The following is a 15,786-nucleotide window of genomic DNA, read 5'->3' on the forward strand; positions in this document are numbered from 1 at the left end:
GATGACCTTTTTGGTAGTAGGATCAAAACATCGATAGTTGAAAGGTGTCTTATCTGCGTACAGTGTGTTCAAAAGGGAATAACAGGTTTCCTAGATCCAGCAAATCCACTAGATCACACGGTCTAGGAACTCGTTGGTCGCAGGAAATCCCGGTCGTCGGACACACAGAGCACTTCTTTCAAAAACCCTCAACTACTTTACTAAACCTAGTATAGGGAAGTAGGGATCGATCCCACAGAGAAGGATGCGTAATACTCATGTTCAAGGATTTGGGTGTGTTTTTGGTGTTGGCTGCTGCCACGCATTTTCTTGGGTTGAGGAAAACAAATTAAACTGACTTGGGAAACTTTAAAACTCTTAAGCTAACAGCTAGACCTAGGCGAAATTATGAAAGAGCGTCGCAAAGGAAATTAATTGTTCTAACACTTGATCTAAGAAAACTGCTTCACTACTAGACCTAGGAAATAAACTTACTGTGGGGACCATGAAAAAGTAAAGTACGAACGAAAAGCTGGCAGAATAACTAACTCTCGTAACTAACTAACAGCGACATCGTCTTCTACAACCAAATCGCGTAAAACTCATAAGAAATTCAACATGAACGAAATAAAACAGAGCAAACTAATTTAAAATAAAATTAATGCATAAACCACGAAGAACTAAACAGATCTGCAGACACTAGAAGAAGCAAAACAGAAAACAAGAAGAAAACAGAATCCATCTAACAACTATCTTTCCTCACATCGAATCCAACCTCAGACGCTAAATCCACTCCGGATCCAAGCGTCCAACACGAACTCCAACCAACAGAAACTCTTCATCACTTCAGATTCGAACAAAAAAAACTCCAAACAGTCAATCAACCACAGATCTATCACCAAATTCCATTATCAAACACCACAACAACAAAATAAAACAGAGATCGACATAATACTTGTAGAAATAAACTATCAGCGGAGAGAGCTATGCAAATCGACTTGAAATTCAACTACTAAACGCAGATCAACAAACGGTAAGACAATAAGTATCATCAACAGCCAGGTCGACTCCAAAAAGTGAAGTTCGACAGTAAAAACGAGCAAAACAACTGAAATTAAAAGGAATTGTATCTTCGTCCACACTCGGACGGTGTTGCCAACCGTGAAACTTCTAAAGAAAGTAACCTTTCGTACCCGACTACCCCAAATCTCCCATTCCCAAGTGTGTGTAATGTGTGTGAGCTAAAAAGAGTGAAAAATTCGTGATATTCTTTGCGTTGCATGCTCTTCTATATATAGGCGTTGGAGTGGGGCCCAGCGAGGTATAGATAAGACTTTGTTGCCCTCAGCTATTGACTCCTCTGTCACGCCAAATTTCCTTGTAAATCCTGCTCATTTCGTTCCTTTCCTTCGCTAGACCATCTCCTTCAGTACTTCCTCGATCTAGCGATTTTCTTCACACACCTGGCTTAGGAAACGTGTTAGACCCAGCAAATTATAACATTTTTCACATATAACCGATGCATGAAATTAGCCTTATCAATAGCTCTTCTAGTTTAGCCCATACCCTACGAAGACACATTTAGTTGCACACGGGGATAGTTTGATTCTTTTATGTTTTGGGATATGAACGTAAATGGTACAACCGAAGACTTTCGGTGAGAGGTTTAGGTGATCAGGAATTTTGGCTATTTTGCACAAGGTATCAAGGGGGGTTTTCATACGAAGGATTTTAGTAGGGAGGCGGTTCATGAGGTAGATAGAAGTGGCGACTGTTTCAGGCCAGAAGGATTTTGGGACTTTGGATTCAATCATCAAGGCTCGGGTCATTTCTAGAATCGTTCTGTTTTTCCTTTCGGCTACCCCATTTTGTTCGGGTGTATAAGGGCAAGAAGTCTGGTGGATTATACCTTTTTCTTTACAGTATTGAGTCATGGCATTATTCACAAATTCCCTCCTATTATCAGATTTGAGGATTTCAATAGTAGTGTGGAACTGTGTTTGGATGAGTTTAAGAAAGGAGACAAATCTATCAAAAACTTCAAACTTATGTTTCAAGAAATAAACCCATGTCATTCTAGTGCAATCATCAATATCACAAAATATATAAAACCATTCCCACCCTCAATTAGGACATGACCCCACACATCAGAATGCACTAAAGAAAACATGGAATTCTTACGAGTATTCGTAGGTTTAAAAGATTGTCTGTGGCTCTTGGCCAAAACACAAGTTTCACAAGAAAAATCAGTAGGAATAGAAAGGTTCGGACAAAGAAGTTTAACCAGGGGAGGAGTGTCCTAGTCTTCGGTGCCAAAGCCAAGTTACTTGTTTCGTGGACCCGTGAGCCAGCATCGCACTACCATGTTGAGCTATCTAGTCCACGTAGTAGAGTCCTCGCTTCTCAGTGCCACGCCCAAGACTCTTCCTCTCCTGCAAGATACGAAAATCAGGGTGCATTAGGAGTGTGCAGTTCAATTCCTTGGTGACATGACTAATAGACATCATCCTTTGAGACAAAGTAGGAACATATAAGCAGTTCGTGGGACGAAGGGTAGAAGATATCTCAATAGTTCCAAATCCTACAACTGTAATCAATTCCACATTGGCAGTTCGAATATAGGATTTATCAACTTCACAACTTAGATCAATAAAATCATTTTTCTCCGAAGTCATAGTATCGGTTGTCCCACAATAAAAAATTCATCCCCTAGTATGTGTATCAGCCATATTTTCAACATGAAATGCAGCGAAAATATTTTGTAAGGGTGCAAAGGGGTTTTCTGACACATAATCACATGTATTGGGGTTCATTTGTAATTTCTGGAAGCACTTGGGGTTATTTTCATATTTCAGCAAGGGGGGCGAAATTTAATATGGCAGGGTCTATTTCTAATAACTTAAAATCTAGGGGGTTAAAGTAAAAAGCTCTAGATTTATTACGGTTTGGTGCTAGACCAAACCCTTTACCTCCGTGTTCTGCCGCCGCCATACCCACGCCGCTCCCAGTCCGTTCGGCGAGGTTGTCGGCGCCTCATACGTCGCCGCCACCGGATTGACCTTCTTGACGGTTTCCTAAGCCGCCGCCGGTTGATTCCTTCTGATTTCCGACATCCCCCTGTCAGAGTTGCCCTTCACCGCTTCCTCCAGCGGCAAATTTTGCCTGCGCCGGCGCTGCCCTTGCCTTCTGCCGCTCCTCCCACCACTCTGGATACTCCAATCGTTTGAAACAGGTTTCCCATGTGTGTTTTTCTCTTCCACAGTGGGGGCACCATAATTTGGAGGTGTCGGGGCGGTGATTCCCTGGTTGTGGTGGCTGCGGGGCATTGTGGCGGCCCATTCCGATGCGGTGGGCGATTGCTTTGGGTGGCCAAACCATGCCCAATTTACCCATATGATGAATCGGCCTTTTCGCCGTCGGCATCTGCGGTGGGTGCGGCGGACGTCGGTGGCATGATTCGGCGTTGAGCCGCCTCCGTCTTCACCCACCCGTAGGCTGCCTCCACTGATGGGTATGGTTCCTCCTTCAGAATCTCTCGCCTGATTGAATCGTATTCCTGATTCAATCCCGTCAGGAACTTGACCAAGCGCTTCTCGTTCGAATGTACCCTGTACCGGTCGATTCCCTTGTCGCAGCAGGTTACGGGCTGCTTCTGGCAGCGGTCGATGTTGACCCACAACCCGTGGATCCTCCGGTAATAGGTCTCTAAATCCAGGTTTCCTTGTGTTATTGCAATTACTTTTTCTTCCAAATCGTAAATTAGATACTTATCTGCCTTGTTTTCGTATGTCACGACAAGGCTATCCCACAACGCCTTTGATGTTTGGTGGTGCGCAAAGTCGGCAATAATGTCATTTTCGATGTTATCCACGATCCAAGAGAACACTATGAGATCGTTCTCCTCCCATTCCTCAAACCCCTTGCTCCCGGGGCTGGGAGGTTCGTTTCTGATGTAAGAATAGGCCCCTCGGCCTCTTATCTTTACTTTGATCAACCTTGAACACAAAGGGTAGTTTCTCCCGTTCAGTTTGAACGCTATTGTGATGTTTTTACTGTTTCTCAAGCTTTTTGTCTGATCTGGATTGGGTTTCGTCTCCTCCTCTGTATCTGACATGTTTTTGGCTGTAGGGTTCGGTTTCAGGATTTGATTTTGGTTGAAAAAGGTCGAGAATTGGTGATTTGGCTATGATGAAAATTTTCTGAGCCTAGGATCGGTTTTTCTGCTCTGAGGCCAGGTAGAAATCGGTATTAACATTCATTCTTATTCACTTCTCAAAATACAGAGATTATACATCTTATATAGGCTACACTAACACAATATATGGTAAACTTAAATTACTTTAATTGACATTCTATCTATGGTAAAGATCCTTGCATATCAATCATGTATTATATTTTTTATTTCTTTCCTATACAAAACAAGCTTACAGAATTGAACGAAGGTATCTCCTTTTTCTACAGGAAAATATCAGCATTTTCCTCACTCTGCCTCATCAGATTGATAACGATTCTATTAAAAGAGAGAATAATTTTGGTGTATGGCTAAAAAAAGAAGAGAAAAATATGACTCCTGGACGGAGATAGTAATATATTGGTCTATATTACATGTGTGGATAGTCGTATATGAAGAGCTTGATTTTGCTCTAGTATATTTAGTGTTGATATTCTCATTGATTTCGAGTAATTAAACACAAATTTTATTTCAACCGTGGGATATCCAATATTTGCAAGGAATCTCATCCAACTTTAATAAATAGTCTATATTATTATTCATTGTATTCGTAATACATTCTTAGATAAAATTTCAAAAATAAAACTCTATATATTATAATAAAAACATGTTGAAATAAATGAAGTAAACTTATTTTTTAGTATAAATATCTAGATATTATAAATATTTAGATATTATGTAATAGAATTCTCAAGAATTAAGTATTAAGTATTAGGATATCTAGATAATTTAGTAGAATCATATACTAGAAAATGGATATTATATAGATATTTTAGTAGAAATATATTGATATTATGTAGTAAAATATCTAGAATTTTATATGAAAAAATCTAGATATTTAGAATATTAAAAAATAGGAAAGAGAATTCTAGAATGAGAAATGGTTGCTTATAAATAGAGGTGGGTTGTATCATTTCCTACATGTTGAAGTTTGAGAAATAAAGTGTTTCTTAGTTTCCCCACGTTACCACTACTTCGTAAACTATTTCTTACATATTCCACCAACTGTATTCTCAAAATATTTCCTCTAAACTAAATAATCCTCCAACATATTTCTTATATTCCAACAAAAATATTTCCTCCAAACTAAATTATCCTTCAACATATTTCTAATATTCTAACAAAACCATTATAGAAAGATTTGGCAAATATTGAATCCTCAAAAGAATGATTTGGCAAATAGTGAATTCTTAAAAAAGAATTTGAGAAAGATTTGTGGGAAACCGTACCATTATAATGTTTAGGAACGCGAAAAGTGGAGCCATTGAAGTTTATTTTCGAGGATCTGGAACATTTTGAGCAGCAAAAGCTAGCTGAAGCTAGAATTTTGCAGGTACTTTGTGTTGGGTATTCTTGTTATCATTTAATGATACGCAACGGAAATTACATACAAGAATAATAGATCTAGATTCATAATCATTTTGTAAGTTGAGCATGTATAACACAACGAAATTAATAAAAACTAAAGAGAGATAAAATTAAATATTTTAATAAAAAAGAAAAAATAAATAGATTGAAATGTCCTTCATGTTATTAAAGGTAATTTTGTCAAAAAAATATGGGAAACAAGAACAATTAGTTGAATTAATAATACACAGGAGTTCATAGACCTCAAATGATTACGAACCAAAAATAATAATTTAAAAAATTCACGGACTTAATAGAATGTTCCCTTATTATATTTTTAATTGATATTTTTAATTGAGAGGTGGGTACAAATGCTTAAGGTCCAATGATTATTCTCAAGCTCGTCTACGAGATATAATAGGCCCTATAAATATAAAAAAAGAAAGTAATGAGTTTGATATTAAAGTAAATTTTTAATAAGTAAGTTTCTCTCTCCATAATAAAGTCCAAAATTTTAGGAATATTATAGGAATAATAAATTCCAAAATTTTATTTCTTATATTTACTCTGTAAAATATTTTGGTCATGTGTTAACTTTTGGTCTAAAATTGACCTTTGTATTAACTTAAATGGTCAAACATATTTTGACCAAATGGTTACTTAATTATGAATCTAATTGACCAGGCTAACTTAATTAATTTATTAAATTATATAAATATTTCTTATCTCCAAAAAATAATAATTAAATTATAAATAAAAATAGATAAAATAATTACCTATATTTCTTACCCATAAGAGCATTCATTCTGAGGAGGCGATTTTTGGGCCGATTTATAGGCCAAAATCGGCCTCCCACAGTGGAGAAGAAGCCTGACTAAGGCGAGAGAGAGAGAGGAGGCCGGTCTTAAGGCCTGGCCGATACACCCCATTTTTTTTTCTTTTTTTAAAATTTTATTTCTATAAATAAATACCTCATTTTTATTCCATTTCTACACTATAAATGCCCCATTTTTATTCCATTCATACCCTATAAATATTCATATTTTTATTCAATTTCTACATTATAAATATTTCATTTGTACTCCATTTCTACACTATAAATATCTTCATTTTTATTCTATTTCTACATTGTAAATGTCCTCGTTTTTTATTCCACTTATGTATTATATTGTTTTGATATTTAATTTTAATTTATTTGAGTCCGCCTTGGAGATCCTCTTAGGGCATCCGCAATGGTGCGGACGATGGGACGGATGATGGGTCGGACGATGCTCACGCGTTTTTTTTATTTAATTTTTTCGATTTTTTTTATTTAAACACTATAATTCTCTACCATTTCACACACTCCAATTTCAGATCTCTCCAATTTTTCTTCAATTATTCTCTCTCATCGTCTAAAAAATGAATCCCGACGACTACGATTTGAGTACATCGGATGGCTGCAGACGGGCCTTGACTCGAGCCTTGTTCGATGCCGTTAATGAAGCCAAGGCGGAATGCTTGGCACAAATGCAGGGGGAGGAGGCGGCGGCGGTGGCGCGGGTCCCTCGCCCGATACGACGTCGGACGTATGTCCCCCGCGAGCACGACGTAGCGCACGAACGTCTGTTCACAGATTATTTTTCCGAGAATCCAAGGTGAGGCCCGAATGTTTTTCACCAACGTTTTAGAATGAGCCGAGATCTTTTTCTCCGCATTGTGCACACGTTGGAGGGACGTGATGAGTACTTCCAGTATCGGGAAGACGGGATCGGCAGCCCCGGACTTACGCCGTTGCAGAAGTGCACGGTTGCGATCCGCCAGTTGGCCTACGACACAACAACGGATATGTTCGACGAGTACCTTCACGTCAGGGATACAACTGGCCGCGAATGTCTCAAGAAATTTTGTAAGTTAGTTGTGGAGGCTTTTGGCGACACATATTTGCGACGCCCGACTGCTGATGATTGCCAGAGCCTGATGCGGATGCACGAGACGGTGCACGACTTCCCTGGGATGGTAGGGAGCATCGACTGTATGCACTGGCAGTGGAAGAACTGCCCGACGGCGTGGAGAGGCCAATTTACTAGCGGCTACAAGGGCAGCCACCCGACGATGATCCTAGAAGTCGTTGCTGACCACCGCCTCTGGATCTGGCATGCCCACTTTGGTGTAGCCGGGTCGAACAATGACATCAACGTCCTCAACTCGTCCACCCTATTCGCCGATCAGTGCAGGGGTCGCGGTCCGGCCATCCAGTTCACTGCCAACGGCCGCTCACATCATATGGGGTACTACTTGGCCGATGGCATATACCCAAGGTGGCCTGTTTTTTTTAAGACGATAAGCTGCCCAATTGGTGAGAGGAGAGTCTTGTTTGCGGCAAAGCAGGAGTCCGCAAGGAAGGATGTGGATCGGGCTTTTGGGGTCCTCCAATCGCGGTGGCAATCGTGAAAGGTCCGGCGCGTTTCTGGTACAAGGAAGTCATCGTCGACGTCATGTATGCGTGCATCATCATGCATAACATGATAGTCGAACAAGAACGTGGACATGCCACCGATTGGGTGGATGATGGAACCGGATCTAGCTCCAGCGCGACGACCTCGCCTGTCACTCGAGGATTACCGATGGGCTTCGGTGCGGTTCTACAGCGACAGGCCTCAATGCGCAACCAACAAGACCATACTCAGCTCATGACTGACATGATTGAAGAAGTTTGGAACCGCAACCGCCGCCGTTGAGAAATTGTAGTTTTTTTTATTTCGTATTGTAATATTTGAATTTTAATGAAATGAAGTTGTTTTTCCAAATTTTGAAGTATTTAAATATTCAAATAATAGATAAAATGCTTAGAGCGTCGCTTAGGGCGGGCTGTAGTCCGCCCCACTGTATGTGGAATGAGAGAAGGATAAAATGCTGACGTGGTGGTACATAGGGCATTGCTTAGGGCGTCCCACTGTGGATGCCAAGTGGTGGATGCCCTTAGCAATAGTTTATTTTTCCTTTCTTTCTATATTTGATTATTAATTTTGCGTTTAATGGCATAAATGAATGGGGGAAAAACAAAGAAGAAAAACAAAGTAATGGGCGATCAATTGAAATTCCAGTCAACTATAATTGTGTGTCACACGACGTTACGATTTATTTATTTGAAAAACTTCTCAATAAAACATTGTACCTCTGCCGAAAACTATTATTCGGGTACAAATACTAAATCCTTGGAATATTCTCCAAATTGATAAAACGGCTTAATACAATGAACACTTGCACTAAGTTAGGTATACATTTCTGTATACAAAAACAATTATATTCTTTAGATTATTTTTTTAAAATAGAGACAATAATAATATTCTTCAAAAAGAGGAGAGACCCTAGGTTAATTATATTTAACCATTTAGGCATATACAACAACAGTACATTTAGTTAATGAGTTATATATATTAGATTAGAGGGCATAACTTATTTTGAACTTTAAATAGGTAATAAAAGCATAATTATCTTATTGGTAAATGAGTAATAGATTATGCAATAAAAAAATGATCTCTCGCCAATTATTTTCTATCATCTTCATCCTTTCACAGTTTGAATCATTTTTTTTATTTCAATAAGTTCTTTTACAATTTCATTTTATCATAGTACTACTATATTGGTAAATGGGTAATATTATGGAATAAAAAAATAAATTTTCGCCGACTATTTTTTGTTCTCTTTAATCTTTCATAATTGAATTATTTTTCTAGTTTAAAAAGTTTTTTTTAAGTTTCATTTTATTATAACAATTAACTCACTTTTTTTCCTTAATTTATTCTTTAAGTAGTAATGTAAAACTATAAATTTATTCCCTTTTATACTCCATTCTTTTTGTTTATTTTCTCATTTACTTTATTACCTACTCATTAAATACCTTAAACGTCAATTTCACAAACTATTATGCTAAAAACAAGTGTTTCAATTATGAAGGAAGGAAGTACTAAGAGCATCTCTAACGACGGACGTCGCGGCCGACCGGACGTCCGCCGTAGTGAAGAAAAAGGTAGGACACGGACGTCCCGTGAGGACGTCGGATGGGCTCGGATATCCGACCGACGGGCGGGCGGACGTCCGTCATTGTGGCTCTATAAATACGGCTCGTTGAACTTCATTTCATTCACACCACTTGTGTTGACAAGTTTCTCTCTCTAATCTGCAAGTTTCATTTCTCTCTCTAAATGGAGTACAATAGGAACTCCCCCACCACGAGCGGATCAAACACACCCACGTTTCCCGCCAGAACGGAGGGAAACTTTACGAGGATGAATCCCCAAATGGGGGGGATGAATCCTCAAATGGCAGGGATGGCGGGGATTACTCCCCAAATGTTCTACAATATATACAATTGGATGAGTCAGGTGGGTGGGATGATGCCCGGGACGGTATGGCGCCAAATATGACGGGGGTGGGTGGGATGATGCCCGGGGCCTCGGGGATGGGGAGTATGACGCCAAATATGGCGGGGATGGTTGGGACGATGCAGCACAGGAGCCCTCAGACACCTAGGGAATCTGTCTATCGCTCATATATAGATTTGTTGTCCGATGATTCCCCTAGTACTGTTCCGGAGACTCAGTACGCTGGCATCGAGACTTTCTCTTTTGAGGAGTTGGGGCTATCGCCGATCTGTGAGACTCCCGATGAGGCGGAGCCTGCTGCAATGGGCAGGGGCAGCGGCAAGGGCAAGGCCAGGGGCGGGGGTAGGGGCAAGGGCAAGGGGAAAGCCCCGAGCTCTTCCTCGCAAATGGGGGCGGAGGAGGAGGAGCGGGGGAAGAGGTCGATTTGGACCGTGTGGGAAAACGCCGCACTTGTGAAGTCCTGGGTCGGTGTAGTCGAGGATCCCTATGTCGGGGCGAACCAGTATATTGACCGATTGTGGCATTGCATTAGTGAGGCCTACCTCACACACAAACCGGATGGGGCGAAGCCTTGCAGTCCCGAGCAATGCCGGAAATAGTGGGATCGGTTGAGGCCTAAGCTCAGTCGTTTTGCCGCCCTCTACCAAAACAACCTGCGCACGGCAACCAGCGGCATGTCTGAGGAGGATGTGAAGAACCGGGCCTTGTCCCAATACCCCGACAAAAAATTGAAGTTCAAAGATTTTGACCAATGGGAGGCCTTTCTCGTGGTCAGGGACTCGCTAAAGTTTTATGCGGGTGTCGACTCGGGCTGGAAGCGGACGAAGATCAACTCTTCCGGTGAGTACAGCAGCAGTGTTGGTTCGCACGAGCTCCCCGAAGCCGAGGAAGTGTCCCCTACCACGATCAGACTCTCGCCGTCGTCGTCGCCCAATGGGGCAAAAGGTTGCGCAGCGGATGGCGAGGGGAAGCGGCAGCCGCAGCGGGTCCTTCGAGGTCGAATCGGAGGCCCCAGATGAGTACGACCGTCTTGCCCGCGCGCAGCTAACGAAGACCCCGAGTCAGAACATGCATAGGTGGTATAGCACGAACGATCCTGTGTACAAAAGGATGTGCAAGGATGTGATCGATGCATGTCGGCGCGATTTAAGAATGCCACCCATTGATGATTATGGCGTCGAGATTGGGGGCGGGGGCGTTGGAGGCGGCAGCGGCACGGGCGACAGGGACGAGGACGAGGACGAGGACGAGGACGAGTGAGAGCCGAGTGTTGTATTTCTCGACTTTTTATGATTATGTAATTTTTAACTTAATTATGTTTTTTTTAAGTATTATGTAATTTTATTTTAATGAAGTATTCGAATTTTCCCATATTCCATGTTGATATTTTAATTCCGTAAATTGAATAATTGTGAATTTAATTTATTGCGGGAAGTCCTAGTGGGAAGTCCTAGTGCAGGGGAAGTCCTAGTGATGTGGCAGTGGAATAAAAAGTCCTAGTGATAACGTGGCAGGAAGTTTTCATGGAAAATCCTAGTGGAAGTCCTAGTGGGAAGGGCGCCACCGAATTTATTCTAAGCAAAACTAATATAATCTCGTGTACTTTCTATGAAAATAGTTTACTAAAGTAGATTTCTATTTATAAAAAATTACTACATTCCTTTCTCTTATACTTCCTCCTTCTAAAAAAAAAGTTTATTTTTATCATTTTAATTTGTACACTAAAATTAATCTCATAAAGCATTTAATTACATTCTCTCTTATTTTATCTATAAAATAATTTTATTTTACCATTTTAATAAGTACATCTAAATTAATCGTATTAAAAATAAAACATTTTTTTTGAACTATCTCACTAAAATAACATGTTTAATTTCGTTTATCAAATAAAGTTTGTCCATTTTGTTTTTTATTTTTATTTTTAGTAAATACTCTCTCTTTGTCCAAAAAAAATAGAGCACAATTATTACTTTTGGTTGTCCACAAAAAATAGAGCACATTTATTTATGTAAAGTTTTTAACAAATAATAACCTTACACATCATTCCACTAACACTACTTCTCACTTACTTTTTTTCCTTCTCTACATTAAAATTCATGCTATACATAAATTATTCTATTTCTTCTAAACGAAGAAAATATATTTTATTTTACCTTAATTCATTACATTCACATTCTATTATTAAAATATTAAATTTACGCTTCACTAACTTATATTAAATTTACGCTTCACTAACTTTGAAATTATGTTTTCTTCACATTTTTAATATCTCCACCGAATCAAACACGGACAATATTTGGTTGATAGAGATTGTAACCTTCTGTCCTATTTAGTCATAATATTTTCTTTGATATTAAAATTTGATAGATAAAATGAATTATAGTGGTGTAGAAAATTAGAGGGCAGTGTTTATCCATAAATTTAATAATTTTATCATATTATAGGTGCAGCAGCACCACGGAAACCAGGCGCAGCGTATTTTAGCAGGCAGAAAAAATAGGTGGCGTCTCCACAATCAATGCTAAAAATCCAAAACAGGAGAGCAGTCAACACACAGCTGACAGCTGGCATCTTCTCGCCGTCATCAATCCAACACCACTGGTTGTTTTGTTGGCGGTGCAATCCGATAATCCCTTTTCTTTTCTCTTTCTTCTTTACCTTTTAGTTTTACCAACAAACATATTTATAAAAATTAAAAACAAAAACTTCAATATTTTACTCAACGACTTCATCAACAAACAATCTCCCCTTCCCACCTTTAATTCTTTCTTTATTCTTATCCATTTGCGTTACTCCTTGCAAACCCTTTTTGATTCCTCAAATAAAAAAAAAAAAAAATCTAATCTTGAGGTTTCCAGCCGTCTTCTATTTGTTAATTATAGGTTTTAATAATAAATAGTTATGGCGGTGGTGGAGTTTTTGGGGATGCCGGTGAGCTGGGCGATGGTAATTGGAATAATTCAGTATTTGGGGCCGGTTTGGTTTGCATTTTTTCTGGGTATAATTGTGGGGTGGGTTTGGAAACCTAGGTGGGCGACTTTGGCTTTGGGGAATTGTAAATTTGATTTTTCGTCGCCGCCGTCGCCTTCTGCTCTTTTTAGAGGGTTGGTTTCAGCTCAGAGTTTGGATTCTTGTAAGGATGGGACTGCAAGTTGTAGCTTGGATAAGGAGCAAATGGCGATAACACCAATGATTGACACTGCTGTTTGCAGGTTGATTTTGTGCTTCATATAATTTCTTTCTAGGTTTAATTCTTTGAATATTTGTATTGTTGTTTCATCTTAGTCTGATTTTATTTGAATCATGAATACACTTCAATCTTAGATTCATTCATTTTAATAGGAAATCTCAGTATCATTTTGAGTGATTGCAAGAACAATTCTAGATAGCTATGCTGTTAGTCTGTTATGGTGGAGGTTTTTCATTGATATAAAAAGAATGAGAGTACTGTTTTTGTCTTGCTGCTAGTAATGTATTTGCTCATATGTTTTCAAACTGTGTGTGTGTTAGAAGTTGGAAATTCTATGGCGGTAATAAACTTACTTAGTACTATGATGAAAGTCTATTGGCCATGTTTCTTATGAAATGTAATATTGCATCTTTAGTCAATCCGATATGGGCAAAGAAGACCACCCACTTATTACAAACGAGGATTTGGAACATTTATGCCATCTTGTTGAGAGGAAAGATGGAGGACCCCCTTGGAAGCATATGATGGAGTGTTCAGCACATGATATGAGCTACCAAGCATGGCAGAGAGATCCTCAGGTACTGCGGTGATCCTTCGCTTGTTATCTTCGTAAGTACAATATGAGATTTGGTATGTATTACTAACCGGTATTTTTTGTTGAAGAGTGGCCCTCCTCAATATTGTAGCAGAACTGTTTATGAAAATGCAACTCCAGAATTAGTGAGAGACTTTTTCTGGGATGATGATTTCCGATTAAAATGGGATAATATGCTCACACATGCCTCTATTCTAGAAGAATGCCCGACCACAGGGATTATGGTGGTTCACTGGATTCGCAAGGTTGGGAATAACCTTTTCCTTTTTTCCTCATTGAGATGTTGTGGGTTTTTTATTCACTTCTTCTGCACCATTGAAGTCTGACCATTCTCTTGCAGTTCCCTTTCTTCTGCAGTGACAGAGAATACATAATAGGACGGAGAATATGGGAATCGGGAAGATCATATTACTGCGTGACTAAGGTAGAGCTAGTGACGTATTTTATTTGTTCTGCTAGATTATTGTTGCCTAATATACTTTGAGGCTCAGCAGAGTGAATTTAATTAAGATTACGATTTTAGTAGTTGTTTACTTTCCATGTAGATTCTATTTATGCTCTGTAGAAGTTGTTTATATACCAAAATGAGATTTTGTGCCTCATTGAACATAATATAAACGATCTTCCAGAAAATTTAGTTGGATTATAAAACGTTGTGTCTGACAATGCCACAGTATCTCCCAATCGTAGTTGTCGTAAATTTATGCAGATCTGTTGGTGAAGTTTCTACGATATGTTAGCTTAGTTGATATATATTTGAGTGACCCTTGTTTTTTATTTCTGATCCAGGGAGTTCCCTCATCCCTTCCAAGGAAAGACAAACCAAGGCGCGTTGATGTTCTATACTCAAGTTGGTTCATTCAAGCAGGTACAGAATTTATGACTCCTTAGCTATTGCAAGTACCCGATATTCTAATATTCAGCGACCTTTGGAGCTTGGTTGGCAGCATGTATAGTTTTTGTCTGGTGGAAATCATATAAAGTTGATGTTCTTTTGAATGTTGAGAAACAAAATATGTTGCAATTGATTGTGATGCAGAGGTCGGGCTAATTACACGTCTCTCAGTGTTGCTGAATCTTGTGACCATAAGTTAGGTTTTGTGCCCCTTCTAAATTTCCTTCTCTATCGTTGCAACAGTGGAATCAAGGAAAGGAGATGGACAGCTGTCCGCGTGCGAGGTGATACTCTTCCATCATGAAGACATGGGCATCCCGTGGGAGATAGCGAAATTTGGCGTGCGGCAAGGGATGTGGGGGCTGGTGAAGAACATTCACCGTGGTTTCAGAGCTTACCAGAAACACAGAGCATCAGGAGCGCCCCTCTCTCGCCACGCTTTCATGGCTCAGATTAACACAAAGCTCGACCCCGACTACCTGAAAACGCTGGAAGACGAGGAAGTGCCGGCACAGACACAATTAGTGGACTCAGCTGATGGCAAGGCGAAGGGCATGAAGATACCGAAGCTTCTGATAATCGGAGGTGCAATCACAGTTGCCTGCAGCCTCGACAGGGGACTCCTGACGAAGACGCTCATATTTGGTGTCGCGAGAAAGCTGGGAAATATGGGAGGACGACCATGCCGCTGATGAGGAATTTAGGTCAGGATGTTGGTTGTGTTTGATAAGCACTGTTGTTGGTACATTGAGGCAGCAGATGATGCTTTCAGAAAAGATCAATATTACGTTTATAGATACTTTAATATAGTGAAAAGATCATTTTCCTCTGGAGTTAATTTATGCTCTTTATGCTCTTTGTTTAGCAATTAACGGCAAACAATTGACTCGAAAGGGTGCAGACCATCAAACACTGCTTAGAGCCATTTTTTCCTGCGGATTTGGAACTATTGAGAGCGTTTTCTATGAGGAGTAAGGCATAACACCTAATCAATTACTCCTAGTGTTATTAACTTTGTTTGTTCCTAATTTATGCATTTTTACATAAAGAAACGTACTGTAATTTTTATCCTAATCAAATCTTATCTACTATGCCAACCCAGCCAAAAAACCATTCGCCCCACTTCAACTTTGTACGGCCACCATATGCTTGAAATTTACTTTTGGTATAATTTTTTTAAGG

General features: G+C 39.6%; 2 protein-coding genes across 2 annotated transcripts; one reads left to right on the plus strand and one right to left on the minus strand.

The window, feature by feature from the left end:
* Positions 1-3,364: 3,364 nt before the first annotated feature.
* On the minus strand, positions 3,365-4,093 carry LOC148923351 (uncharacterized). The gene has a single exon (XM_089061467.1). The coding sequence runs from the start codon at positions 4,091-4,093 to the stop codon at positions 3,365-3,367; it is 729 nt and encodes a 242-aa protein (XP_088917593.1).
* An 8,492-nt stretch (positions 4,094-12,585) lies between these two features.
* Positions 12,586-15,442, plus strand: LOC125205517 (uncharacterized). Its single transcript, XM_048104506.2, has 6 exons — positions 12,586-13,136; positions 13,530-13,692; positions 13,778-13,954; positions 14,050-14,133; positions 14,499-14,577; positions 14,848-15,442. The coding sequence occupies exons 1-6, from the start codon at positions 12,826-12,828 to the stop codon at positions 15,294-15,296; spliced, it is 1,263 nt and encodes a 420-aa protein (XP_047960463.1). The 5' UTR covers positions 12,586-12,825; the 3' UTR covers positions 15,297-15,442.
* Positions 15,443-15,786: the final 344 nt, after the last annotated feature.

The sequence above is a fragment of the Salvia hispanica genome, chromosome 6 (genome assembly GCF_029641045.1).
Source record: "Salvia hispanica isolate PSC_SH4W2 chromosome 6, Shi_PSC_v1, whole genome shotgun sequence".
NCBI lineage: Eukaryota > Viridiplantae > Streptophyta > Magnoliopsida > Lamiales > Lamiaceae > Salvia > Salvia hispanica.

Bases quoted from the DNA above. Each gene is read 5' to 3' on its own strand.
- LOC148923351 (XM_089061467.1), bottom strand. From the start codon at position 4,093: ATGTCAGATACAGAGGAGGAGACGAAACCCAATCCAGATCAGACAAAA.
- LOC125205517 (XM_048104506.2), top strand. From the start codon at position 12,826: ATGGCGGTGGTGGAGTTTTTGGGGATGCCGGTGAGCTGGGCGATGGTA. The intron at 13,693-13,777 runs GTACTGCGGTGA...TTTTTGTTGAAG, and splicing joins CATGGCAGAGAGATCCTCAG to AGTGGCCCTCCTCAATATTG. The intron at 13,955-14,049 runs GTTGGGAATAAC...ATTCTCTTGCAG, and splicing joins TGGTTCACTGGATTCGCAAG to TTCCCTTTCTTCTGCAGTGA.